Source organism: Pleurodeles waltl, chromosome 2_2 (assembly GCF_031143425.1).
Source record: "Pleurodeles waltl isolate 20211129_DDA chromosome 2_2, aPleWal1.hap1.20221129, whole genome shotgun sequence".
Lineage (NCBI taxonomy): Eukaryota > Metazoa > Chordata > Amphibia > Caudata > Salamandridae > Pleurodeles > Pleurodeles waltl.
In genome coordinates this window covers 233,949,322-233,977,209 of record NC_090439.1, presented here as the reverse complement: position 1 = coordinate 233,977,209, position 27,888 = coordinate 233,949,322, and the positions used below count along the sequence as shown (strand labels likewise).

At 45.3% G+C, this 27,888-nt stretch overlaps 1 protein-coding gene across 1 annotated transcript in view; it reads right to left on the bottom strand.

Moving 5' to 3' along the window:
- Nucleotides 1-27,888, bottom strand: part of ICE1 (interactor of little elongation complex ELL subunit 1) — a 372,154-nt gene that overhangs the window by 172,555 nt on the left and 171,711 nt on the right. The window contains exon 14 of the mRNA XM_069219700.1: nt 1,942-2,110. Within this exon, the coding sequence (XP_069075801.1) occupies nt 1,942-2,110 (169 nt within the window). The remainder of the gene's footprint in view (nt 1-1,941; nt 2,111-27,888) is intronic.

Genomic DNA, 27,888 nt, shown 5'->3' with positions numbered 1-27,888 from the left:
AGTGCATGTGCCCTCTCCCCTAAACATGGTAACATTGGTTCCTACCCAATTGGCATAATTAATTTACCTTTAGGTACCTGTAAAGTGCATTAGCTATGCTCAGGGCCTGCACATTAAATGCTACTAGTGGGCCTGCAGCACTGATTTTACCACCCACGTAAGTAGCTCTAAACTGTCTCAGGTCTGCCATTTGCAAGACCTGTGTGTGCAGTTTCACTGCCACTTCGACTTGGCAGTTAAAACTACTTGCCAAGCCTTAAACTACCCTTTCTCTACATGTAAAACACCCCTAAGGTAGGCCCAGGTAACCCATAGGGCACGGTGCTATATAAGTAAAAGGCAGGACATCTACTCGTGTTTTTTATGTCCTGTTAGTGACAAACTTAATTCTCACTCATGTACGGCCAGCTCCTCACATAGGACAGCATTAGAAGGGCCCTTATAAACTTTTAAGTGGTAGATTCTGAACTGAAAGGAGTAGCCATATTATGTTTAGTATGGCCAGGACGGTAATAGAAAATCCTGCCTACTAATGAAGTTGGAGTTAATATTAAAATTTTAAAAATGACACTTAAGTGGGCATTTCTCTGCACTTACTGCAATCTGTACCTTACAGCCTGTCTCCAATCCGTGTCTGGTCTGTGCAGGTTAACAACTTCCCTTGTGCATTCCACTCAGTAAACCCATAAACACAGGCAACTCAGTCCCATCTGCATACTGAATGGGTCTCACTGGGCAGGAAATGTGGGGGGGCTCTTTCTTACACTTCAAAGGCCAGTGTCCTGCCCTCACACAAAGGACTGATAATCCCCCCCTCCCTGGTAGACAGGACTGGGCTGAAAGGGCTACATATGCGCTTCAAAACCACTCTTTGAAGTTTCCCCACTTAAACTGCATTTTTTGGGTATATGACCCATTAATGGGCCAAGAATGGGGCAGACAACACCGAGGAGGGACACAACTGTAGCAATCTCATTGGAGGCCTGGCACCTCTATGGCAGTCTGAATGTGCACCAGAGGGAGCGGGAAGTCCAATGAAAATTTACAGGATAGCCTCCCTTAGAGGTTACTGCTGAGGTGTTGACAATGGCTGGGGACCTCTGGGAGCACTGCAACCAACTGAGGGATCACCTTCATGGCAAGTGGCCTTGAAGGAATGCAACTATTATGACAACATCTTTGTGCCTTGTCTTTGGAGCCATAGTAGCGGTTGGTGTGGAGTCCCACTTTGCGTTTTTATGTTTGCGCTATGGAATAATGTTCCAACTGGAGTGCAATATCTTGAACCGGATCGAAAGAAAAGAACTGTCAGAAGGCAAGGGTGGAGCTTATATGGAGCTCTGCTCTGTAAATTCCAATGCAGTATGGTGCCAGCACGGTACCACAAACGGCCACCTAGCAGCGCAAAAAAGTACTGCTACAATTTCTCCAGATCCACTCTGGAGCCTGAGTGATATTCTAAGATAGAGAATGTCGACAATCAAGGTTCCTGTATAATAACTGCAAAGTAATGGGACCTGCAGCTCTCTCTCTTAAGGGGAGAGGTCTGCTCACATAGGTTAACAATCTACAATAAATAAAGAACTGGGAATGTTGCAGGGGAAGAAGGGTTTCTTACCACAGAACAAATTCAATTACTGCTTTAAAGGACTGTAGGAAAATTATAAACAGCCTCCATCGCAGGTTAAGGAAAGAGAATTTAGGTAGGCTGCTAAACGTATTCCTGGAGTACAGGCCAAAAAAGGACAATGAACATAATTTTGGGGTTTAGTATCCTTTTTTTCTTAATTCTCTCTATACATTAGATGGGAAAAATTAAAAACAGCTCTTCTTAAGGAAAAACAACAGTTTGCACAACCTCAAAAATTAATAGCTGTTAGCGGTAAATAAATATCAAACAAAACAAACATTTATGTTTAACATGTAAGAAATATCTCATACCCTCTTTTAGTATATTGTAACAAAAAATACGTGCTCTTTCCAAGTCTCCGAGTTGTCTACAAATGGCCACATAGACTCTACATAGAGCCTGAAGATGATTCTTTTCCAGAGACGACATTTCACCTTTCAATTTCTTCACTATTGCACGCAGCACAGGTTCTGCTAAACCCTGCATAAAAGCATACCAATTAAGTTTTAAAGCCAATAATCAGAAATTGTAAGTAAATTAATTTAGTTCAGCATTTTAAAAGATACAAACTGTGCATTAAAAAAAAGGGTTGTTCGAATAAACAAAGCAGAAGTTGAACACCATACTCCATTTTCCTCAGACTCCCATCATGAAACCTAGAAAGATGTTCACTTTCACAGAAGTGCTTTGACCGGCAACAAACAATGTTAAAGAGATGACCAATCACAACTGAGGTGCCAAACCTCAGTAATCCTCAGCTCAGAAGCAACTGCTCACCATCCCCCCCACCCTCAGTCCTATTTCTACATGAAAAGCACAATAAATGTATTTCACCAATTTACCACCTGTAACTGTTTATTCTGAAACAAGACTTCTACCTGGGTGGATAATCTTCAATGTCTGCGTTTGCTTCAGTAGTAAGGAAACTGACACCTAATACTCCCAGGATGAGAAGTTTGAAAGTCCAGAGTGATTTGGTGTACTCGTGTTCTTCCAATGAGTGTCTGCTGAGGTCACCTGTTTATCTTGATATCTGGAATGTTGTGATCTGATGGGGCACAATGACAAGACAATAGTTCTCATCCCACTATCGGTCGCTCTACAACCACCATGCCAGTGAGCCTATTGAGTCATGTAAGTATGCTCTTTCCAGCCTCCTGAAGTCTGAAACCATCCATCTTTCACAGAAGCATGTAAAGAACACCTGAAATCAGGCATTAAGGACCAGGAAAATGCATGAGGATACTTCACTGACTATCTGGCAAGCAGCTGTTTTCCACAGAAGACGGTCTAGTCTCTGAAAGAAATAGTCTTGAGGCTTCTGTGTTTAAAATACTGCTCCTAGATATTAGGATGATCTTGGCTGACTGCAAATGTGATTTCACCTTGCAATGTGGTGGCTCAGAACTTGTAGAAGACCGACAGTCATAGACAAGGCTTGTATCGTTTTCAGTTTGGAAGAGAGTGAGTAACCAGTTATTCTGGACAGCTAGGTGAAGACCCCATTGCACTCGAAAAACGCTGCTACCACTACCATGAGTTTCAGGAAGTGGAGCCAGTTAGTGGCCAAACAAAATAACTCCATTGATAAAGATCTATCCAAGTTTGAATCATAGGAAATACCTTTAGGCAGTGTTGCACATTAAAGAAGGCATCCTGTAGGTCAAGGTGCTTCAAGTTCCTTAGGCACATATTAAGGTAAAAAGATTTAAAAGCTAACATTCTGATATGTCTATGTTTATCCACTGTTTTAAAGTTTTTTTTAGGGTTTCTTTTTTTTTTTTTTAGACCCAGCACAGGTTTAAATTCCTGCTCCAAATCTTCTTTCAAAACTTTCACGGAGAACATACTTATCCTATTGTTGTTTTGAAACGTTCTCAACTATCTGCTTTAATAAAAGATACTGCATTTTCTGAATCAGTCAGTGTAGATATAAATGTCTTGAAGCCTGTGGTGGAAAGATAAGAAGAACTCAGTTGAAACTGATTCTGTACCCATTCTGCACACTATTTAATACACAATTATATTTTGGTATGGTTTCAAATCCAGAGTCTCACCAGGCTGCTACACAAGAGTGTCGAACTCCAAAAGGCATTTCTTGGGGGTGAACTAAGCCCATGAAGGGTGCAAAAGGCTGTTTGTTATTTCAAACAGAGAAGGTCTCTGATGCTTGAGAGGAGTTGTTTCTGGTTGCTCCAGGGCTGTTACTTTCTCTTTCAGTGCACTCGCTGTTGGCCCCATTCTTGCTCCTTCAACTGAACCCAAGGAAAAGTCTTTATTTCCTCTAGACAGAGAGATTGATTTATTGCATATCATCAATGCCATGAGAGGTGAAATAAGAACTTTTGCTAAAAAGTGCAACCAAGATATCCTGCACTCTAAGAATCAAAGATTTTACACAAAATCATGAAGAGTTCATTGACAAAACATGCTAGAAGTCCTGGGCAGAAAAGTCAGCTGTGTGCTTAGTTGCACTGACAGCCTGATCAGAAATGAAAGTTCCCTCTTTGAGAATCGTTTCCCTTCTATTTGAACAGTAGATACTTGGGTAACTGCACTGAATTACAGTATGCATCAACCCAAAAGCTCTAATCAGAGCATGCTATGGTAAAGTTGTTGAGATTTGGTATAATTTTCTGCTCTTCGCCCCCAGCTTTCGGATTTCTTTTCTAGAGGTTCTAGTGACACTTAAGTGTTAGACCAACAAATGGTCTGATATATTAAGGAGTGTGGTGGGGCCTGGGGGAAGGAATGTAACTGATATGTATCATGCAGAAAAATGCATCTGAAGCAGTTGAGCTGTACCTTTTGAGGGCCAAATGAAAGCAGTGTAGTTGGTAAATTATCTCCTCCTCAGACGTCCACGTTCAGTCTGGGTTTATTTCCATTGTGTGTTCTGTAAGTAAATCTTTATTTCGACTAAAAGCCATAAAAGCATCCGAATAATTTTTTTTTTTAAAAGTATAAATACATACAGACATTAATCGTAAAAAGGCTCGGATGGAAATAAAGTGCCATACAGTTAAATGTCCCAACCAAATCCTAAAACAATAAAAGTAATATATATACATTAAAACTAAAACCGATTAAGAACACTCAATAAATGTTACACAATTAAAAGCCTATCTACCTAGATCCTATTAATTAAACAACAATCTACCAGGTGTCTTTGCAAATTAACAAGTCAATCAAGTGGGAATTCTCTAGATCTTACAGCCCATGCACACTGGAGATACCTCACAACTGCAAAGACTATCTTATCACTTGTCAATATGCGAAGAGATGCCCTGTAATTTCTTATCCTGAGCAATCTACATAGGGGAATGATCCACTTCCTTCTAGGAATCGAGTATCTGGTGCAAAAAAAAAAAAAAAAAAAAAAAAAAGTGCCATGGTCTCAAGTTGGGTTGGGCAGAAGTAGCAAAAAAACGAGGTGCAATCAGCCTTGTTTCACCTTGAGGTAAACGATTTTAACGGCAAGGTCCTAGTCTGAATTTGATAAAAAGACTTTTAATGTAAAACGGCTACAGGCTTACGGGGAGGTGGGTTGGCGCATGTGAATCTGCAGCGTCTCATGCCACAAACAGATGTACACTGGGTAAGTGACATGTTTTGTTCAATGGCATGTGTCGCTGCAGATACACATGCTTTGCATAGACTAGTAAGCAGTTATCTCCCCAAAAGCGGTGGTTCAGCCTGTAGGAGTTGAAGTTGTTTGAAACAAAGTTCATAGTACTGCTTGTCCTACTGTGGCTTGTTGTGCTGTTAACACATCCACGCAATAGTGTTTGGTAAACGTATGAGGCGTAGACCATGTGGCTGCCTTACATATCTCAGTCATTGGAATGTTTCCTAGAAAGGCCACAGTAGCACCCTTCTTTCTAGTCGAGTGTGCCTTTGGTGTAATAGGCAGTTGTCTCTTTGCTTTGAGATAACAGGTTTGAATGCATTTAACTATCCATCTAGCAATGCCTTGTTTGGAAATTGGATTTCCTGAATTAGGTTTTTGGAAAGCAACAAATAATTGTTTTGTTTTCCGAATTTGTTTGGTTCTGTGAATGTAGTACATTAACGCTCTTTTGATGTCTAATGTATGTAGTGCTCTCTCAGCTACAGAATCTGGTTGTGGGAAGAACACTGGTAGTTCTACTGTTTGATTCAAGTGGAACGGTGATATGACTTTTGGTAAAAAAATTGGATTTGTCCGTAGAACTACTTTATGCTTGTGTATTTGAATAAATGGTTCTTGTATGGTAAATGCTTGGATTTCACTGACTCTTCTTAGAGATGTGATGGCAATTAGAAATGCAACTTTCCATGTTAAATATTGCATTTCAGATGAGTGCATGGGCTCAAAAGGTGGCCCCATGAATCGTGTTAGCACAATGTTGAGGTTCCATGAAGGAACTGGTGGTGTTCTTGGTGGTATAATTCTTTTTAGGCCTTCCATAATGGCTTTAATGACTGGTATCCTAAATAGTGAAGTTGAGTGGGTAAATTGCAGGTAAGCTGAAATTGCAGTAAGATGTATCTTAATTGACTTTTGCAAATGTAGCAAATTAGCTTACGATGTTTTTAGCAGATGCGTGTAAGGGTTGAATTTGATTATTATGGCAATAATAAACAAACCTTTTCCACTTATTTGCATAGCAATGTCTAGTGGTTGGTTTTCTAGCTTGTTTTATGACTTCCATACATTCCTGTGTAAGGTCTAAATGTCCGAACTCTAAGACTTCAGGAGCCAAATTGCTAGATTCAGCGATGCTGGATTGGGGTGTCTGATCTGTTGATTGTGTTGAGTTAACAGATCTGGTCTGTTTGGTAGTTTGATATGAGGCACAACTGAGAGGTCTAGTAGTGTTGTGTACCAAGGTTGTCTTGCCCAAGTTGGTGCTATGAGTATGAGTTTGAGTTTGTTTTGACTCAACTTGTTTACTAGATATGGAAGGAGTGGGAGAGGGGGAAAAGCGTATGCAAATATCCCTGACCAACTTATCCATAGCGCATTGCCCAGAGACTGATCTTGTGGGTACCTGGATGCAAAGTTTTGGCATTTTGCGTTTTCTTTTGTTGCAAACAGGTCTATTTGTGGTGTTCTCCAATTTTGGAAGTAAGTGTGTAGTACTTGGGGGTGAATCTCCCATTTGTGGATTTGTTGGTGATCCCGAGAGAGATTGTCTGCTAACTGATTCTGAATCCCTGGAATGAACTGTGCTATTAGGCGAATGTGGTTGTGTATCGCCCAATGCCACATTTTCTGTATCAGAAGACACAACTGTTTTGAGTGTGTTCCTCCCTGTTTGTTTAGGTAATACATCGTTGTCATGTTGTTTGTTTTGACAAGAATGTGTTTGTGGCTTATTATTGGTTGAAATGCTTTTAACGCTAGAAATACTGCCAATAGTTCTAAGTGATTTATGTGAAACTGTTTTTGCCGAGAGTCCCATTGTCCCTGAATGCTGTGTTGATTGAGGTGTGCTCCCCACCTTATCATGGAGGCATCTGTAGTCATTACGCATTGAGGCACTGGGTCTTGAAAAGGCCGCCCTTGGTTTAAATTTATATTGTTCCACCATTGAAGCGAGGTGTTTGTTTGGCGGTCTATCAACACTAGATCTAGAAGTTGACCCTGTGCTTGTGACCATTGTGATGCTAGGCACTGTTTTAAGGGCCGCATGTGTAATCTTACGTTTGGAACAATGGCTATGCATGAGGACATCATGTCTAGGAGTTTCATTACAATTTTGACATATATTCTTTGGTTTGGATACATGACCTGTATTACCTTGTGAAATGCTTGTACTCTTTGTGGACTTGGAGTGGCAATCGCTCTTGCTGTGTCGATTGTTGCCCCTAAGTGTTGCTGTGTCTGACACGGCTGAAGGTGTGACTTGGTGTAGTTGATTGGGAAACCTAGTTTGTGTAGGGTTTCTATGACGTACTTTGTGTGTTGTGAACACCGTTCTAGTGTGTTGGTTTTGATTAACCAATCGTCTAGGTACGGGAACACATGTATTTGCTGCCTTCTGATATGCGCAGCTACTACTGCCAGACATTTTGTAAAAACTCTTGGCGCAGTCGTTATTCCGAATGGCAACACCTTGAATTGGTAATGTACCCCTTGGAATACAAATCTTAGGTATTTTCTGTGTGACGGATGTATTGGTATATGGAAATATGCATCCTTTAGGTCTAGTGTTGTCATGTAGTCTTGTTTGGGCAGTGGGATTACGTCTTGTAATGTCACCATGTGAAAGTGGTCTGATTTGATGTAGGTATTTAATGTTCTGAGATCTAAAATAGGTCTCAGTGTTTTGTCCTTTTTGGGTATGAGAAAGTACAGAGAGTAAACTCATGTTCCTTTCTGTTGAATTGGTACTAATTCTATTGCTCCTTTTTGTAGCAATGCCTGGACCTCTAGTCCTAGAAGATCCATGTGTTGTTTTTACATATTGTGTGTTTTCGGTGGAACGTTTGGAGGGAATCTGAGAAATTCTATGCAATAACCATGCTGGATAATTGCCAGTACCCAAGTGTCTGTTGTTATCTCCTCCCAATGTTTGTAAAAATTGCTTAGTCTCCCCCCCACTGGTGTTATGTGTTGGGGATTTGTGACTTGGAAGTCACTGCTTGTTTTGAGGAGTTTTGGGGCTTTGGAACTTCCCTCTATTCTTTTGGAATTGTCCCCCTTTATATTGCCCCCGAAAACTTCCCCGCTGATATTGACTTTGATAAGTGGGCCTTGTTTGTGAGGTTGTGGGTTCTGTAGCTTGTCCTCGAAACCCCCCTCTAAAATGTGTTTTGCTAAATGTGCCTCTGCTCTGTGGGGAGTAGAGTGCGCCCATGGCTTTGGCCGTATCTGTGTCTTTTTTAAGTTTTTCGATAGCAGTGTCCACCTCCGGCCCAAACAACTGCTGTCCATTAAAAGGCATATTCAGCACGGCTTGTTGTATTTCCGGCTTGAATCCTGACGTACGCAACCATGCGTGTCTCCTTATTGTTACTGCAGTATTTACTGTCCTTGCAGCTGTATCTGCTGCATCCATTGCTGACCGTATCTGATTATTTGAGATACTTTGTCCTTCCTCCACCACTTGTTGTGCCCTTTTCTGGAACTCTTTGGGTAAGTGTTCTATGAAATGCTGCATTTCGTCCCAATGAGCCCTATCATATCTTGCCAGAAGTGCTTGTGAGTTGGCAATGCGCCATTGGTTTGCTGCTTGTGCTGCAACCCTTTTCCCTGCAGCGTCGAATTTGCGACTCTCCTTGTCTGGAGGTGGTGCGTCTCCCGAGGTGTGAGAGTTTGCTCTCTTGCAAGCTGCCCTACTACCACAGAGTCTGGTGTTAATTGCTGCGTGATATACACAGGGTCTGTAGGTGGTGGCTTTTACTTTTTCTCCACCCTTGGAGTTATGGCCCTGCCCTTCACAGGCTCCTGAAACACCTGTGTGGAGTGTTTTAGCATTCCAGGTAGCATGGGTAAGCTCTGGTATTGGCTATGAGTGGAGGATAGTGTATTAAACAAAAAGTCATCCTCAATCGGTTCTGCATGCAAGGTGACATTATGAAAAGCTGCTGCTCTTGAGACTACCTGCGTGTAGGATGTACTGTCCTCAGGTGGCGACGGTCTCGCTGGGTAACAGTCTGGGCTGTTATCCGATACTGGCGCATCATAAAGGTCCCATGCATCGGGATCATCCTGACTCATTGCAGTATGAGTTGGGGATTGCATCAGTGGTGGAGTGACTAGCGGTGATGTGTGATTTGATGGTGGTGGAGATGGTGGCGGAGTTGTCTGTCTTGCCACCTTTGCCTGTGGCTGCTTGTCCTTTTCTTGAAAGGCAAGTCTTCATTTCATTTTAATTGGGGGAAGAGTGCTTATCTTCCCTGTGTCCTTTTGAATGTGGAGCCTCCTTTGAGTGTAGTCTGGCTCCATTGATTCTAGTTCTTGTCCGAACTTATGTCCTTGCATTTGGGAGGACAATCCCTGTTCCTCTGTGTAGGAACCTGATTTCGGTTCCGAGGCTGGATGCTTCGGAATGGAAACCTTTTCGGTAGCCTTTTTCGGCTCCGAAGACACTTTCTTTATTTTCGGCATCGTGGTCTCTCGGTGCCGGCCCATTTTGGTGCCGCTGTCTCGGTGCCGAACTTGCTCGGAGCCGCTGTCTTGGGCTCGAGATTGCTGTGTGCCGGTATCTCGACCGGAGTCGGATGACTTCCACACAAGCGTGCCCTTTTTCGGTGCCGATGATCGGTCACCTATTTTTCGGGTTAAGCCATGGCCTGTTGGCGGTGGCGTTCCCTGGGCTTTTGTGGTCTTCTCGTGAGTTTTATGTTTCGACGTCTTACTCACGGTTTTAGGCGTTTCATCGGGATCGAGCTCGTCAGAGTCCGACTCCTGGATGGAGAAGGTTTCTTCTTCCTCCTCCAAATGTTTTTGTCCTGTCGGCGCCGACGCCATTTGCAGTATTCTCGCTCTTCGGTCTCTTAATGTCTTCCTCGATCGAAAAGCTCGACAGGCTTCACAAGTATCTTCTTTGTGTTCTGGGACAGACACAAGTTACAGACCAGGTGCTGATCTGTATACAGATACTTGTTGTGACATTTTGGGCAGAAGCGGAATGGGGTCCGTTCCATCAGCCTTGAAGAGACACGTGGCCGAGCCGACCAGGCCCCGACGGGGGAATCGAAAAAACCCCGAAGGGCCACGGAGCTCTTCAAAAGTTGGTGTCGATCTGTAGTAACTAACCTGATACCGAACGCAAACAATACCGTCGAATTTTCAGAGATTCTAACTAACTTTCCGAACCGAAACACGTAGCGAAAAGGAACACGTCCAAACCTGATGGTGGAAAAAAAACAATCTAAGATGGAGTCGACGCCCATGCGCAATGGAGCCAAAAGGGGAGGAGTCCCTCGATCTCGTGACTCGAAAAGACTTCTTCGAAGGAAAACAACTTGTAAAACTCCGAGCCCAACACTAGATGGCGGGATGTGCAAAGCATGTGTATCTGCAGCTACACATGCCATCGAACATACATATTTACATGAAGAACGGACTACAATGGCTACATGCTTCCAGGGAGGAGGGAGAGTGCATGTGAATCTGCAGCACTACGTGCCACGAACGGATGTACACTGGGTAAGTTACATTTTCCGTTCAATGGCATGTGTAGCTGCATCTACGCATGCTGTGTATAGACCAAAAAGCAGTTCTCCTCCCAAGTAAGCAGTGGTTAGCCCGTAGGAGTTGAAGTAGTTTGAAATAGTGTTTTTAGCACTGCTTGTCCAACACTGACTTGTTGTCTAAATAAGACATCCACACAGTAATGCTTTGTGAATGTATGGGGTGTACACCATGTAGCTGCTTTGCATATCTCTGCCATTGGTATATTTCCTAAGAATACAATGGAGGCACCCTTTTTCCTAGTGGAATGTGCTTTTGGAGTTATTAATAGCTGCCTTTTTGCTTTAAGGTAGCATGTTTGAATACATTTTACAATCCATCTAGCTAATCCTTGTTATGAAATGGGATTACCTTTATGAGGTTGTTGGTAAGCAACAAAAAGTTGTTTAGTTTTCCTAAAGTCCCCTGTTCTGTCTACGTAATACATTAGAGCTCTTTTAAGATCAAGAGTATGTAGAGCTCTTTCAGCAGTAGAGTCTGGCTGTGGAAAGAAGACTGGCAAGTCCACTGATTGGGATGCCTGATTTGACCTCTGTTTTGAGGTAACAGTACTGGTCTGTTTGGAAGCTTGTAATGTGGTACTACTGACAGACCAAGGAGTGTTGTGTACCAGTGTTGGCATGCCCATGTGGGAGCTATGAGTTTCATGGTGAGGGAAGTGTGATGCATTTTGTTGACCAGAAACTGAATTAACGGGAGAGGCGCCTTTGTGGCGCCTTTCTTTCTAGTAGAGTGTGCGCCTTAGGTGTAATAGGCAGGTCTCTCTTTGCTTTTACATAGCAGGTTTGAATACACTTAACTATCCATCTGGCAATGCCTTGTTTGGATATTGGATTTCCTGCATGAGGCTTTTGAAAAGCTACAAATGTCTAATGTATGTAATGCTCTTTCAGCTACTGAGTCTGGTTGTGGAAAAAATACTGGGAGTTCCACAGTTTGATTTAGGTGGAACGGTGATATAACTTTTGGCAAGAATTTGGGATTTGTGCGTAGAACCACTTTATGTTTGTGTATTTGTATAAAGGGTTCTTGTATGGTAAATGCTTGTATTTCACTTACCCTTCTAAGAGATGTGATAGCTATTAGGAAGGCCACTTTCCATGTTAAGTATTATATCTCACAAGAGTGCATGGGTTCAAATGGTGGACCCATGAGTCGTGTTAATACAATATTGAGATTCCATGAAGGCACTGGTGGTGTCCTTGGGGGAATAATTCTTTTTAGACCCTCCATAAATACTTTTATGACTGGGATTCTAAAGAGTGATGTTGAATGTGTAATTTGGAGATAGGCAGAAATTGCTGTGAGATGTATTTTAACCCCTTCTGTGCCGAGGACGTAGTGGTTACGTCCTTCGGCACAGTGCTGCTCTGCCGAGGACGTAACCACTACGTCCTCGGCACACAGCCCAGAGGGAGCGCTCTCGCTCCCTCTGTGTGCTTCCCCCACCCCCCAAAGTCAGGGATGGAAGGGGAAGCCCTTCCCCTTCCACCCCCGACCCCGCCACCCCCCCATAATGACGTCAGCGCGCGATCGCGCGCTGACTTCATTATGGGGATCTCGCCGCATAGGAAGCCATTTGCTTCCTGTGCGGCGAGCGGAGAAGAGGTGAGTTCCTCTTCCCGGTGGGTGGGGGGTTTGGGCTAAAGAGGCACCGGGGGAAAGTAAACGCTTTTCCTTTCCCCCGGTGTCTCTTTGAGCATTCCTGCTGCCCGACCGCATTGCGATCGGGGAGCAGGAATGCCCACTAGACACCAGGGATTTTTTTTTTCTGTAGTTATGTACTGTATCTGGCACGCGGGGAGCGGCCCCTTGAGCAAGGGTCGCTCCCCTTTAGGGGGCAATCATTTACGGTCATTTCTGCCCCCCTTGGGGGCAGATTGGCTACTTTTTAGCCAGATCTGCCCCCAAGGGGGGCAGAAAACACTAGATCACCAGGGTTTCGTATTTTTATGTGTATTTATGTGGGGGGGGTGCCCCCTTGGGCAAGGGGCGCCCCCCCCCCCAAGGGGGCAGAGAACTGTTGGTCTTTCCTGCCCCCCTTGGGGGCAGATCGGCCTATTTTTTTTTAGGTCCATCTGCCCCCAAGGGGGGCAGAAGCCACTTAGGCACCAGGGATTGAGTGTGTAGTGGATGGGGGGGCGCCCCCTTGGGCAAGGGTCGCTCCCCTTTGGGGGGGCATGTCCTTTAGGGCCATTTCTGCCCCCCTTGAGGGCAGATCAGCCTATTATTTTTAGGCTGATCTGCCCCAAGGGGGGCAGAAACCACTAGAACGCCAGGGATTTTTTTTAATGTGTTTATTTTTGTGGGGGGGCGTCCCCTTGGTCACGGGGCGCCCCCCCAAGGGGTGCATTGCCCTGTTGGCCATTTCTGCCCCCCCTGGGGGCAGATGGGCCTATTTTTTTAGGCCCACCTGCCCCCAAGGGGGGCAGAAGCCACTTAGACACCAGGGATAGTGTGTGTGTGTGTGTGTGTTAGTGGTTGGGGGGGGCCTTGGGCAAGGGTCGCCCCCCACTTTGGGGGCACATGTACCTAGGCCATTTCTGCACCCCTTGGAGACAGATCAGCCTATTTTTTTTAGGCTGATCTGCCCCCAAGGGGGGCAGAAACCACTAGAACGCCAGGGATTTTTTTAATTTGTTTATTTTTGTGGGGGGGCGTCCCCTTGGTCACGGGGCGCCCCCCCCAAGGGGGGCATTGACCTGTTGGCCATTTCTGCACCCCCTGGGGCAGAAGGGCCTATTTTTTTAGGCCCACCTGCCCCCAAGGGGGGCAGAAGCCACTTAGACACCAGGGATAGTGTGTGTGTGTGTGTGTGTGTGTGTGTGTGTGTGTGTTAGTGGATGGGGGGGTGGGCCTTGGGCAAGGGTCGCCCCCCACTTTGGGGGCACATGTACCCAGGCCATTTCTGCACCCCTTGGAGACAGATCAGCCTATTATTTTTAGGATGATCTGCCCCCAAGGGAGGGCAGACACCACTAGAACGCCAGGGATTTTTTTTATTTGTTTATTTTTGTGGGGGGGGGGCGCGTCCCCTTGGTCACGGGGCGCCCCCCCAAGGGGAGCATTGACCTGTTGGCCATTTATGCACCCCCTGGGGGCAGATGGGCCTATTTTTTTAGGCCCACCTGCCCCCAAGGGGGGCAGAAGCCACTTAGGCACCAGGGATAGTGTTGTGTGTGTTTTTTTGTTTTTTTTTGTTTGAGGGCTGTCCCCTTTGGCAAGGTTCGCTCTCCATGGGGACACACTACTAAAGGTATTTTCTGGCTTCCTTGGTGCAGACAGGCCTATTTTTTTAGTAGGCCCATCTGCCCCTATGGCAGAATCCACTTAGGCACCAATTTCTAAATGTTTGATGGTGGGGTGTTTGTCAACTGAAGAAGTCTTTGCATTTGTGATAAAAAATGTTTTCCTCCTTTTTGTTCTAGTTCAAAGCTTTTGCTTTATTTGCTGTGGCTCCTTGCGGTTTTGGCGGTGGTTGACCTACAGTTTGCACAGTTGCATGTTTTAGGTAAGTAAAAACAATTTACTCCAAAGGAGAATTGTTGCCATGCATGAATGACATGTTTGAAGGGGGTATACTAAATGCAGGATTGTGTATGAAATTGTCCTTAGGTTTGTGCACAATGATATTTGTTTTGTCTTATTTCTAATTTGCCTTTCTTTCTTTATTTTTAGTGGGATATCATTGGTGATTGCTGTGTAGTTGCTGGTGAATCAAGCTTTTTTCAGGCAAGTGAGCGGTATAGTTTTTGAGTTTATAACTCTTACTAACAAAGCTACACTTTGTTACTTGTCTTACACAGTGCTGGTTGTTGGTGGTGAATTTGTCCAGTTAATTTAAGCAGGAGAGATCATGGCTAGCCGCAGGATGACCGCTCAGCAGGTGGTTGGTATGCTTTTTGAGTCACAGTCTGATCATGATTATGAGACGGACTCTGCATCTGAGGCAGAGGAGGAAGTCAGAGATTCTGGCAGTGATGTTTCTGTTGGAGGGGAATCTTCTGATGATGAAGCCACACTGTTTTAGAGGAGGACATTGATGTGCCAATAGTGCAGCAACCTGGGGCTGAAAGGTTTCCCGTTATAAGACCTGATGTCTGAGTTGCCCCAAACATGGAGCAGCCAGAGTTGCCTGCTTTTACTGGTCTCCCGGGGTGTAACGCCAATACAGAGAACTTTATGCCTATCAATTTCTTTGAGTTATTCATGGATGATATGTTTTTGGAAGAGATTGTTGAGCAGACTAATTTGTATGCGGAGCAGCATTTGAGGGACAACGCTGCTAGACTTAGGCCACACTCTAGCTGCCCAGTGGATTCCCACAAATTTGGAGGAGATAAAAAAGTTTTTGGGTTTGACTTTTTTGATGGGGTTGATAAGGAAGCCGTCACTGGCTTCTTATTGGTCTACTAGTCCCTTGATGGCAACAGCCATATTTCCAGCGACCATGAGTCGTAATCGGTATTTGCTTCTTCTTAGGATGCTGCATTTTGTTGACAATGCATTAGCCTTGCCACGAGATCACCCAGATTCTGACCGTCTTTTTAAGATTAGGCCTGTCCTTGATCATTTTGTAGATCGGTTTTCGGAGGTCTATGTTCCAGGCAAAGAGTTAAGTGTGGACGAGTCTTTGGTCCTCTTCAAGGGTCGTTTGGTTTTTAGGCAGTACATTCCTAGCAAAAGGGCACGATATGGAATTAAATTGTATATGCTGTCTGAAAGTAGGACAGAATATGTGTATAGTTTCCGTGTGTACACTGGTAGGGATTCCAATATTGACCCCCCTGGTTGTCCTCCCACTTTTGGAGTTACTGAGAAAATTGTGTGGGATCTTGGTAGACGACTGTTCAACAAAGGTCACCATTTGTATGTAGATAACTTCTAAACTGGTGTGCAGTTGTTCAAGGAATTGTTTAGAGTGGACACAGTTGCTTGTGGCACAATCCGTTCTAACCGGAAAGGCTATCCAAGGGAGCTTGTCTGTAAAAAACTTGAGAGGGGACAGTGCTGTGCCTTGCGGAACGAGGAGCTGCTAGCTTTGAAATTTTCAGACAAGAGGGATGTCTACATGCTAAGTACCATCCATGATGAGAGTACTTCCCCTGTGACTGTTTGGGGCCAGGTTGCTGAAGTGCGCAAACCTGTGTGCATTTCAGATTATAATAAACACATGGGAGGTGTAGATAGAGTTGACCAGAGGTTGGAACCTTATACTGCTATTCGTAAGTCTTACGTTTGGTATAAGAAGTTAGCACTTCACCTCTTCCACTTAGCAACCTTCAATGCTTTTATTGTGTTTAGGGATAGGTCTCCAGAGTCAAAGATGACATTTGTGAAATTTCAGGAGTCAGTGATAGAGAGCCTTATTGTGGTGGAACAGGCCAGAGTTCCTAGAGAAGCAGTGGTGGAGGATGTGGCTAGATTGAAAGATCGCCACTTTGCTGAGCACATTCCTCCCACACCCAAAAAAGACTTTCCAGCTAAGAAATGTAGAGTGTGTTTTCGAAGAGGTATCCGGAGGGAGACTCGAATGTACTGCCCAGATTGTCCTTCAAAGCCTGGGCTGTGTGTCGGTGCTTGTTTTAAGAATTACCACACCCAGAAGAATTTCTGGGAACAACCATGAGTGTAAACTCATGTCTGTTTTGTATTTTCCTGTGTTTAGTTTCATGGTTAGCATTTCGGTCATGTTCTTAGTTAGAGCTTTTGTGTTTGTAGTTTTGTAATTCTTTCTACTTAGTTAGGGGTTCCTCTGTTTAAAAAAAAATAAAAAATGATGCCATTGTGTTTGGAGTGGGGCTTGGCTGAGAGTGTACATATTGACTTGCTGTTGGCTACTGCAACACACTGCCAGCCAAACACCAGTCCACACACTCCCATCAGCTGGTGTGATTGTTGTATCAGGCATGTGGGCGTATGTAAGTGATGGGCCCTTGAGTGGCGCTGTCTGTCGATGTGAGTGTTGTAATGTGCTGGGCCCGTGGCTGGCGGTGTGAATGGCCTTGTGTGTGTCATGTATGAAAGTTGTGTGAATGGACTGTAAAGCGGTTGGTGCCTTGTCGCGGCTTTACAGCTCACGAGCTGTGAGTCATTGGTTCAGTTTTTTGCCTTTCAGTTACTAACAGTGCATTTCATTTTTGTGAAAGCTCTTGTTAGTAAAATTTGATCCACTGAACCATCACTCACCCTCGTGCCAAATCCAACCAGTATGTGTGGTAAAAATGACAAAACCTGCTCCGCTGTAATCAGGTGTCGCAGCACACCTGTGACACAGTAGGTGCCTCAGGTGGGACCCCGATGATGAAGCATGCCACCAACTTGGTTGGTGGGTGAGGGGTCTTTTTCACATAACCTAAGTGTGTTTCTTTTCAAAATTTTAGTGTTTGCCACATCATGGACGTATGTGGGCACATCAAAACGATATATTACAAAACTACCGGTGTTTGGAGGGGAGAGGGCACCTATGTTTTTGGTCCTGTGTGCGGCCTTCATCTAGGGAAACCTACCAAACCCAGACATTTGTTAAAACTAGACACCCCAAGGAGTCCAGGGAGGTGTGGCTTGCGTGGATCCCCCAACATTTTCTTACCCAGACTCCTCTGTAAACCTCAAAATGTGCTTAAAAAAACATATTTTCCTGACTTTTCTTCGTAGGATCACCACTCCAGCACAAAATTCCTACTCCCCAGTGTTCCCCTCAGTCTCCCAAGTAAAATGACACCTCACTTATGTGGGTCCCCAAAGCAGAGTCAGTCTAAAGATGTATAAAAGAATATGTCCTTATAAACTCGCTGTGCTATCCCCTCTATCCCTACAAGTTTTGGGCCTTATTCTGTTGCAGGCACCTGGCCCACCCACACAAGTGAGGTATCATTTTTTTCGGGAGACTTGGGGGAATGCTGGGTGGAAGGAAATTTGTGGCTCCACTCAGATTCCAGAACTTTCTGCCACAGAAATGTGAGGAACATGTGTTTTTTTAGCCAAATTTTGAGGTTTGCAAAGGATTCTGGGTAACAGAACCTGGTCCGATCCACACAAGTCACCCCATCTTGGATTGCCCTAGGTCTCTAGTTTTCAGAAATGCACAGGTTTGGTAGGTTTCCCTAGGTGCCGGCTGAGCTAGAGGCCAAAATCTACAGGTAGGCACTGTTTTCAATGAAAAAATGTGATGTGTCCACGTTGTGTTTTGGGGCGTCTCCTGTCGCGGGCGCTAGGCCTACCCACACAAGTGAGGTATCATTTTTATCGGGAGATGTGGGGGAACGCTGGGTGGAAGGAAATTTGTGGCTCCTCTCAGATTCCAGAACTTTCTGCCACAGAAATGTGAGGAACATGTGTTTTTTTAGCCAAATTTTGAGGTTTGCAAAGGATTCTGGGTAACAGAACCTGGTCCGAGCCACACAAGTCACCCCATCCTGGATTCCCCTAGGTCTCTAGTTTTCAGAAATGCAGAGGTTTGGTAGGTTTCCCTAGGTGGTGGCTGAGCTACAGGCCAAAATCTACAGGTAGGCACTTTGCAAAAAACACCTCTGTTTTCCTTCACAAATTTGGATGTGTCCACGTTGCGCTTTGGGGCGTTTCCTGTCGCGGGCGCTAGGCCTACCCACACAAGTGAGGTATCATTTTTATCGGGAGACGTGGGGGAACGCTGGGTGGAAGGAAATTCGTGGCTCCTCTCAGATTCCAGAACTTTCTGCCACAGAAATGTGAGGAACATGTTTTTTTAGCCAAATTTTGAGGTTTGCAAAGGATTCTGGGTAACAGAACCTGGTCCGAGCCACACAAGTCACCCCATCTTGGATTCCCCTAGGTCTCTAGTTTTCAGAAATGCACAGGTTTGGTAGGTTTCCCTAGGTGGCGGCTGAGCTACAGGCCAAAATCTACAGGTAGGCACGTTGCAAAAAACACCTCTGTTTTCCTTCAAAAATTTGGATGTGTCCACGTTGCGCTTTGGGGCGTTTCCTGTCGCGGGCGCTAGGCCTACCCACACAAGTGAGGTATCATTTTTATCGGGAGACGTGGGGGAACGCTGGGTGGAAGGAAATTTGTGGCTCCTCTCAGATTCCAGAACTTTCTGCCACAGAAATGTTAGGAACATGTGTTTCTTTAGCCAAATTTTGAGGTTTGCAAAGGATTCTGGGTAACAGAACCTGGTCCGAGCCACACAAGTCACCCCATCTTGGATTCCCCTAGGTCTCTAGTTTTCAGAAATGCACAGGTTTGGTAGGTTTCCCTAGGTGGCGGCTGAGCTAGAGGCCAAAATCTACAGGTAGGCACTTTGCTAAAAACAGCTCTGTTTTCTGTGATGTGTCTACGTTGTGTTTTGGGGCATATCCTGTCGCGGGCGCTAGGCCTACCCACACAAGTGAGGTATAATTTTTATCGGGAGACTTGGGGGAACATAGAATAGCAAAACAAGTGTTATTGCCCCTTGTCTTTCTCTACATTTTTCCCTTCCAAATGTAAGACAGTGTGTAAAAAAAGACGTCTATTTGAGAAATGCCCTGTAATTCACATGCTAGTATGGGCACCCCGGAATTCAGAGATGTGCAAATAACCACTGCTTCTCAACACCTTATCTTGTGCCCATTTTGGAAATACAAAGGTTTTCTTGATAGCTATTTTTTACTCTTTATATTTCAGCAAATGAATTGCTGTATGCCCAGCATAGAATGAAAACCCACTGAAGGGTGCAGGTCATTTATTGGCTCTGGGTACCTAGAGTTCTTGATGAACCTACAAGCCCTATATATCCCCGCAACCAGAAGAGTCCAGCAGACGTAACAGTATATTGCTTTCGAAAATCTGACATTGCAGGAAAAAGTTACAGAGTAAAACGTAGAGAAAAATTGATGTTTTTTTCACCTCAATTTAATATTTTTCTTTTTCAGTTGTTATTTTCTGTAGGAAACCCTTGTAGGATCTACACAAATTACCCCTTGCTGAATTCAGAATTTTGTCTACTTTTCAGAAATGTTGCGGTTTCTGGGATCCAGCGTTAGTTTCATGCCCATTTCTGTCACTGACTGGAAGGAGGCTGAAAGCACAAAAAATCGTAAAAATGGGGTATGTCCCAGTAAAATGCCAAAATTGTGTTGAAAAATTGGGTTTTCTGATTCAAGTCTGCCTGTTCCTGAAAGCTGGGAAGCTGGTGATTTTAGCACCGCAAACCCTTTGTTGATGCCCTTTTCAGGGGAAAAAACACAAGCCTTCTTCTGCAGCCCCTTTTTCCCATTTGTTTTTTAAAAAACGAAATTTTCAGTGTATTTTGGCTAATTTCTTGGCCTCCTTCTGGAGAACCCACAAAGTCTGGGTACCTCTAGAATCCCTAGGATGTTGGAAAAAAGGACGCAAATTTGGCGTGGGTAGCTTATGTGAACAAAAAGTTATTAGGGCCTAAGCGCGAACTGCTCCAAATAGCCTAAAAAAGGCTCGGCACAGGAGGGGGAAAAGGCCTGGCAGCGAAGGGGTTAATGGATGAAAAAGCTAACAGACTTTTGTAAGTGTATTAAGTAGCTTACAATGTTTTTTGTTGACGCATGTAGTGGTTGAATTTGATTAGTATGACAGTAATAAACAAATCTTTTCCATTTATTTGTGTAGCAATGTCTTGTAGTAGGTTTCCTAGCTTGTTTAATGACCTCCATCCATTCTTCTGTAAGGTCTAGATGTCCAAATTCTAAGACTTCAGGAGCCAGATTGCTAGATTGAGCGATGCTGGATTCGGGTGTCTGATCTGCTGTTTGTGTTGAGTTAGGAGATCTGGTCTGTTTGGTAGTTTGACATGAGGTACTACCGACAGGTCTAGTAGTGTTGTGTACCATGGTTGGCGAGCCCAAGTTGGTGCTATTAGTTTGAGTTTGTTTTGACTCAATTTGTTTACTAGATACGGAAGGAGTGGGAGAGGGGGAAAAGCATAAGCATATATCCCTGACCAACTCATCCATAACGCATTGCCCTTGGATTGAGGGTGTGGGTACCTGGATGCGAAGTTTTGGCATTTGGAGTTTGCTTTTGTTGCGAATAGGTCTATTTGCGTTGTTCCCCAGTTTTGAAAGTAAGTTTGCAGTATCTGGGGATGAATTTCCCACTCGTGGGTCTGTTGGTGATCTCGACTGAGATTGTCGGCTAACTGGTTTTGAATTCCTGGGATGTATTGTGCTATTAGGCGAATGTGATTGTGAATCGCCCAATGCCAAATCTTCTGTGCTAAGAGACACAGCTGTGATGAGTGTGTCCCTCTCTGTTTGTTTACATAATACATTGTTGTCATGTTGTCTGTTTTGACAAGAATGTGTTTGTGGGCTATTAACGGTTGAAATGCTTTCAATGCTAGAAACACTGCTAGTAGTTCTAGTTGATTTATATGAAGTTGTCTTTGTTGAGTGTCCCATTGTCCCTGGATGCTGTGTTGGTTAAGGTGTGCTCCCCACCCTACCATGGAAGCATCTGTTGTGATCACGTATTGAGGCACTGGGTCCTGGAAAGGCCGCCCTTGGTTTAAATGTATAGGATTCCACCATTGAAGCGAGGAGTGTGTTTGGCGGTCTATCAACACTAGATCTTAAAGTTGACCCTGTGCTTGTGTCCATTGTGTTGCTAGGCACTGTTGTAAGGGCCGCATGTGTAATCTTGCGTTTGGGACAATGGCTATGCATGAAGAGATCATGCCTAGAAGTTTCATCACTAACTTTACTTGATACTGTTGGTTTGGGTGCATGCTTTGTATTACGTTTTGGAATGCTTGTACCCTTTGTGGACTTGGAGTGGCAATCCCTTTTTCTGTGTTGATTGTTGCTCTTAAGTATTGTTGTATTTGACACGGTTGACACGGTTGTAAGTGTGATTTTAGGTAGCTTATTGAGAACCCTAGCTTGTGAAGGGTTTCTATGACATATTTTGTGTGTTGAAGACATTGTTTCTGAGTGCTGGTTTTTATTAACCAATCGTCCAGATACGGGAATACGTGTATGTGCTGTCTTCTGATATGTGCAGCTACTACTGCAAGGCATTTTGTAAATACCCTTGGTGCTGTTGTTATCCCGAATGGTAACACTTTGAATTGGTAATGTACTCCTTGGATTACAAACCTTAAGTATTTCCTGTGGGAAGGATGTATGGGTATATGGAAGTAAGCATCCTTGAGGTCTAATGTTGGCATGTAGTCTTGTTGTTTGAGCAAGGGAATCACGTCTTGAAGTGTCACTGTAAGGAAATGCCTCCTTGGCATGGTTACCCCCTGACTTTTTGCCTTTGCTGATGCTATGTTTTGAATTGAAAGTGTGCTGAGGCCTGCTAACCAGGCCCCAGCACCAGTGTTCTTTCCCTAACCTGTACTTTTTGATTCCACAATTGACACACCCTGGCCTCCAGATAAGTCCCTTGTAACTGGTACCTCTGGTACCAAGGGCCCTGATGCCAGGGAAGGTCTCTAAGGGCTGCAGCATGTATTATGCCACCCTAGAGACCCCTCACTCAGCACAGACACACTGCTTACCAGCTTGTGTGTGCTAGTGAGAACTGAGTAAGTCGACATGGCACTCCCCTCAGGGTGCCATGCCAGCCTCTCACTGCCTATGCAGTATGGGTAAGACACCCCTCTAGCAGGCCTTACAGCCCTAAGGCAGGGTGCACTATACCATAGGTGAGGGCACCAGTGCATGAGCACTGTGCCCCTACAGTGTCTAAGCAAAACCTTAGACATTGTAAGTGCAGGGTAGCCATAAGAGTATATGGTCTGGGAGTCTGTCAAACACGAACTCCACAGCACCACAATGGCTACACTGAAAACTGGGAAGTTTGGTATCAAACTTCTCAGCACAATAAATGCACACTGATGCCAGTGTACATTTTATTGTAAAATACACCACAGAGGGCACCTTAGAGGTGCCCCCTGTAACTTAACCGACTATCTGTGTAGGCTGACTGGTTCCAGCAGCCTGCCACACTAGAGACATGTTGCTGGCCCCATGGGGAGAGTGCCTTTGTCACTCTGAGGCCAGTAACAAAGCCTGCACTGGGTGGAGATGCTAACACCTCCCCCAGGCAGGAGCTGTAACACCTGGCGGTGAGCCTCAAAGGCTCACCCCTTTGTCACAGCACCGCAGGACACTCCAGCTAGTGGAGTAGCCCGCCCCTCCGGCCCCGGCCCCCACTTTTGGCGGCAAGGCCGGAGAAAATAATGAGAATAACAAGGAGGAGTCACTGGCCAGTCAGGACAGCCCCTAAGGTGTCCTGAGCTGAGGTGACTATCTTTTAGAAATCCTCCATCTTGCAGATGGAGGATTCCCCCAATAGGATTAGGGATGTGACCCCCTCCCCTTGGGAGGAGGCACAAAGAGGGTGTACCCACCCCTCAGGGCTAGTAACCATTGGCTACTAACCCCCCAGACCTAAACACGCCCTTAAATTTAGTATTTAAGGGCTTCCCTGAACCTAAAGATTTAGATTCCTGCAACTACAAGAAGAAGGACTGCTGAGCTGACAAACCCCTGCAGAGGAAGACCAGAAGACACCAACTGCCTTGGCCCCAGACTTACCGGCCTGTCTCCTGCCTTCCAAAGAACCTGCTCCAGCGACGCTTTCCAAGGGACCAGCGACCTCTGAATCCTCTGAGGACTGCCCTGCTTCGAAAAAGACAAGAAACTCCCGAGGACAGCGGCACTGCTCCAAAAGAACTGCAACTTTGTTACAAGAAGCAGATTTAAAGACCCCTGCAATTCCCCGCAAGAAGCGTGAGACTTGCAACACTGCACCCGGCGACCCCGACTCGACTGGTGGAGAACAACCAACTCAGGGAGGACCCTCCGGCGACTCTACGACTGTGAGTAACCAAAGTTGTCCCCCCTGAGCCCCCACAGCGACGCCTGCAGAGGGAATCCCCAGGCTCCCCCTGACCGCGACTGTCTGAACTCCATTTCCCGACGGCTGGAAAAGACCCTGCACCCGCAGCCCCCAGCCCCTAAAGAAACGGAACTTCTGTGCAGGAGTGACCCCCAGGAGGCCCTCTCCCTTGCCCAGGTGGTGGCTACCCCGAGGAGCCCCCCCCTTGCCTGCCTGCATCGCTGAAGAGACCCCTTGGTCTCCCATTGAAAACTGAAGGAAACCCGACGCTTGTTTGCACACTGCACCCGGCCGCCCCCGCGCTGCTGAGGGTGTACTTTCTGTGCTATCTTGTGTCCCCCCCGGGGCCCTACAAAACCCCCCTGGTCTGCCCTCCGAAGACGCGGGTACTTACCTGCTGGCAGACTGGAACCGGGGCACCCCCTTCTCTCCATTATAGCCTATGTGTTTTGGGCACCTCTTTGACCTTTGCACCTGACCGGCCCTGAGCTGCTGGTGTGATAACTTTGGGGTTGCTCTGAACCCCCAACGGTGGGCTACCTTGGACCAAAAACTGAAACCTGTAAGTGCCTTACTTACCTGTTGAAACTAACAATAACTTACCTCCCCCAGGAACTGTGAAAATTGCACTGTGTCCACTTTTAAAACAGCTATTTGTGTTTTATGTGAAAAGTATACATGCTAAAGTAATGATTCAAAGTTCCTAGAGTACTTACCTGCAATACCTTTCAAAAGAGCTATTACATGTAAAATTTGAACCTGTGGTTCTTAAAATAAACTAAGAAAAGATATTTTTCTATAACAAAACCTATTGGCTGGATTTGTCTCAGAGTGTGTGTACCTCATTTATTGGCTATGTGTATGTACAACAAATGCTTAACACTACTCCTTTGATAAGCCTACTGCTCGACCACACTACCACAAAATAGAGCATTAGTATTATCTCTTTTTGCCACTATCTTACCTCTAAGGGGAACCCTTGGACTCTGTGCATACTATTCCTTACTTTGAAATAGTGCATACAGAGCCAACTTCCTACATTGGTGGATCAGCGGTGGGGTACAAGACTTTGCATTTGCTGGACTACTCAGCCAATACCTGATCACACGACAAATTCCAAAATTGTCATTAGAAATTGATTTTTGCAATTTGAAAAGTTTTCTAAATTCTTTAAAGTCCTGCTAGGGCCTTGTGTTAGTCCCTGTTAGCATTTCTTTTAGAGTTTAAAAGTTTTTAAAAGTTTGAATTAGATTCTAGAACTAGTTTTAGATTCTTAAAAGCATTCCAACTTTTAGAAGAATAATGTCTAGTACAGAGATGAATGTGGTGGAACTCGACACCACACCTTACCTCCATCTCCAGATGAAAGAGCTAAGATCACTCTGTAACATAAGAAAAATAACAATGGGCTCCAGACCTACCAAAGTACAGCTCCAGGAGCTGTTGGCAGAGTATGATAGAGCCAACCCCTCTGTGGATAACACAGAGGAGGATGATAGTGAACTGGAGGAAGAATCCCCTCCACCAGTCCTATCTAGGGAGAACAGGGCTTCTCAAGCCCTGACTCCAAAAATAATAGTCAGAGATGCTGGCTCCCTCACAGGAGGGTCCAGCCTCTCTGAAATCACTGAGGATAACTCCAGTGAAGAGGACATCCAGTTAGCCAGGATGGCCAAAAGATTGGCTTTGGAAAAACAGATCCTAGCCATAGAAAGGGAAAGACAAGAGATGGGCCTAGGACCCATCAATGGTGGCAGCAACATAAATAGGGTCAGAGATTCTCCTGACATGTTGAAAATCCCCAAAGGGATTGTAACAAAATATGAAGATGGTGATGACATCACCAAATGGTTCACAGCTTTTGAGAGGGCTTGTGAAACCAGAAAAGTGAACAAATCTCACTGGGGTGCTCTCCTTTGGGAAATGTTCACAGGAAAGTGTAGGGATAGACTCCTCACACTCTCTAAAAAAGATGCAGAATCTTATGACCTCATGAAGGGTACCCTGATTGAGGGCTTTGGATTCTCCACTGAGGAGTATAGGATTAGATTCAGGGGGGCTCAAAAATCCTCGAGCCAGACCTGGGTTGACTTTGTAGACTACTCAGTAAAAACACTAGATGGTTGGATTCAAGGCAATGGTGTAAATGATTATGATGGGCTGTACAATTTATTTGTGAAAGAACACCTATTAAGTAATTGTTTCAATGATAAACTGCATCAGCATCTGGTGGACCTAGGACCAATTTCTCCCCAAGAATTGGGAAAGAAGGCGGACCATTGGGTCAAGACTAGGGTGTCCAAAACTTCCACAGGGGGTGACCAAAAGAAAAGGGTCACAAAACCTACCCAGGGGAAAGGTGGTGAGACAGCCAAAAACAAAGATAGTAAAGAGTCTTCTACAGGCCCCCAAAAACCTGCACAGGAGGGTGGGCCCAGAGCCTCTTCACAAAACAATTCTGGGTACAAGGTTAAAAACTTTGATCCCAAAAAGGCCTGCTGTCGTAACTGTAGTCAGTCTGGACACCAAACTGGAGACAAGGCCTGTCCCAAGAAAGATACCACTTCTAACTCCCATCCAGCTAAAACTGGAATGGCCAGTCTCCAAGTGGGATCAACAGTGTGCCCAGAGCAAATCAGGTGTCACACGGAAGCTACATTAGTCTCTGAGGGTGGGGTGGATTTAGCCACATTGGCTGCCTGGCCCCCTAACATGCAAAAATACAGGCAGCAGCTCTTAATTAATGGGACGAGTGTAGAGGGCCTGAGGGATACAGGTGCCAGTGTCACCATGGTGACAGAGAAACTGGTTTCCCCTGGCCAATACCTGGCTGGACAAACTTATCCAGTAACCAACGCTGACAATCAGACTAAAGTACATCCCATGGCTATGGTAACTTTAGAGTGGGGAGGGGTCAAGGGCCTGAAACAGGTGGTGGTCTCCTCAAATATCCCAGTAGACTGTTTGCTTGGAAATGACCTGGAGTCCTCAGCATGGGCTGAGGTAGAACTGAAAACCCATGCAGCCATGCTGGGTATCCCTGAACTGGTGTGTGTCAAGACTAGGGCACAGTGCAAGGCACAGGGTGAAAAAGTAGAGCTGGAGTCTGGAAGAATGGCCCAGCCTACCAAGAGGAAAGGAAAGTCAGCTGGGAAACCAGCTGCAACACAACACCAAAAAGAGAACCTCTCTTCTCAGGAAGAAGTTCTGCCCTCTGAGGGAACTGAGCCTATGGAACTGGAACCTTATCAGGTTGAGCTCTTAGGCCCAGAGGGACCCTCAAGGGAAGAGTTGTGTAAGGGACAAGAAACCTGTCCCTCTCTTGAAGGCCTTAGGCAGCAAGCTGCTGAAGAGTCCAATGGCAAGAAAAATGGAACACATAGGGTCTATTGGGAAGATGGACTCCTGTACACTGAGGCAAGAGATCCCAAACCTGGTGCCACTAGGAGAGTGGTAGTGCCTCAGGGTTTCAGAGAGTTTATTCTGACCTTAGCCCATGATATTCCCCTTGCTGGGCATTTGGGACAAACCAAGACGTGGGAGAGGTTAGTCAACCACTTCTACTGGCCCAATATGTCCCAGAAGGTTAAGGGGTTTTGACTCTCCTGCCCTACCTGTCAAGCCAGTGGTAAGACAGGTGGGCATCCAAAGGCCCCCCTCATTCCATTTCCAGTGGTGGGGGTCCCCTTTGAAAGAGTGGGTGTGGACATAGTTGGTCCACTAGAACCTCCCACAGCCTCAGGAAATATGTATATCCTAGTAGTAGTGGATCATGCTACTAGGTATCCTGAAGCTATTCCCCTTAGGTCGACTACTGCCCCTGCAGTAGCCAAGGCCCTCATTGGTATCTTTACCAGAGTGGGCTTCCCTAAGGAGGTGGTGTCTGACAGAGGTACCAACTTCATGTCAGCATACCTAAAACACATGTGGAATGAGTGTGGAGTGACTTATAAGTTCACTACACCATATCATCCACAAACTAATGGCCTTGTTGAGAGATTCAACAAGACATTAAAGGGCATGATCATGGGGCTCCCAGAAAAACTCAAAAGGAGATGGGATGTCCTCCTGCCATGTCTGCTTTTCCCTTACAGAGAGGTGCCTCAGAAGGGAGTAGGATTCTCACCCTTTGAACTTCTGTTTGGCCACCCTGTAAGGGGACCACTTGCTCTTGTTAAAGAAGGCTGGGAGAGACCTCTTCATGAGCCTAAACAAGACATAGTGG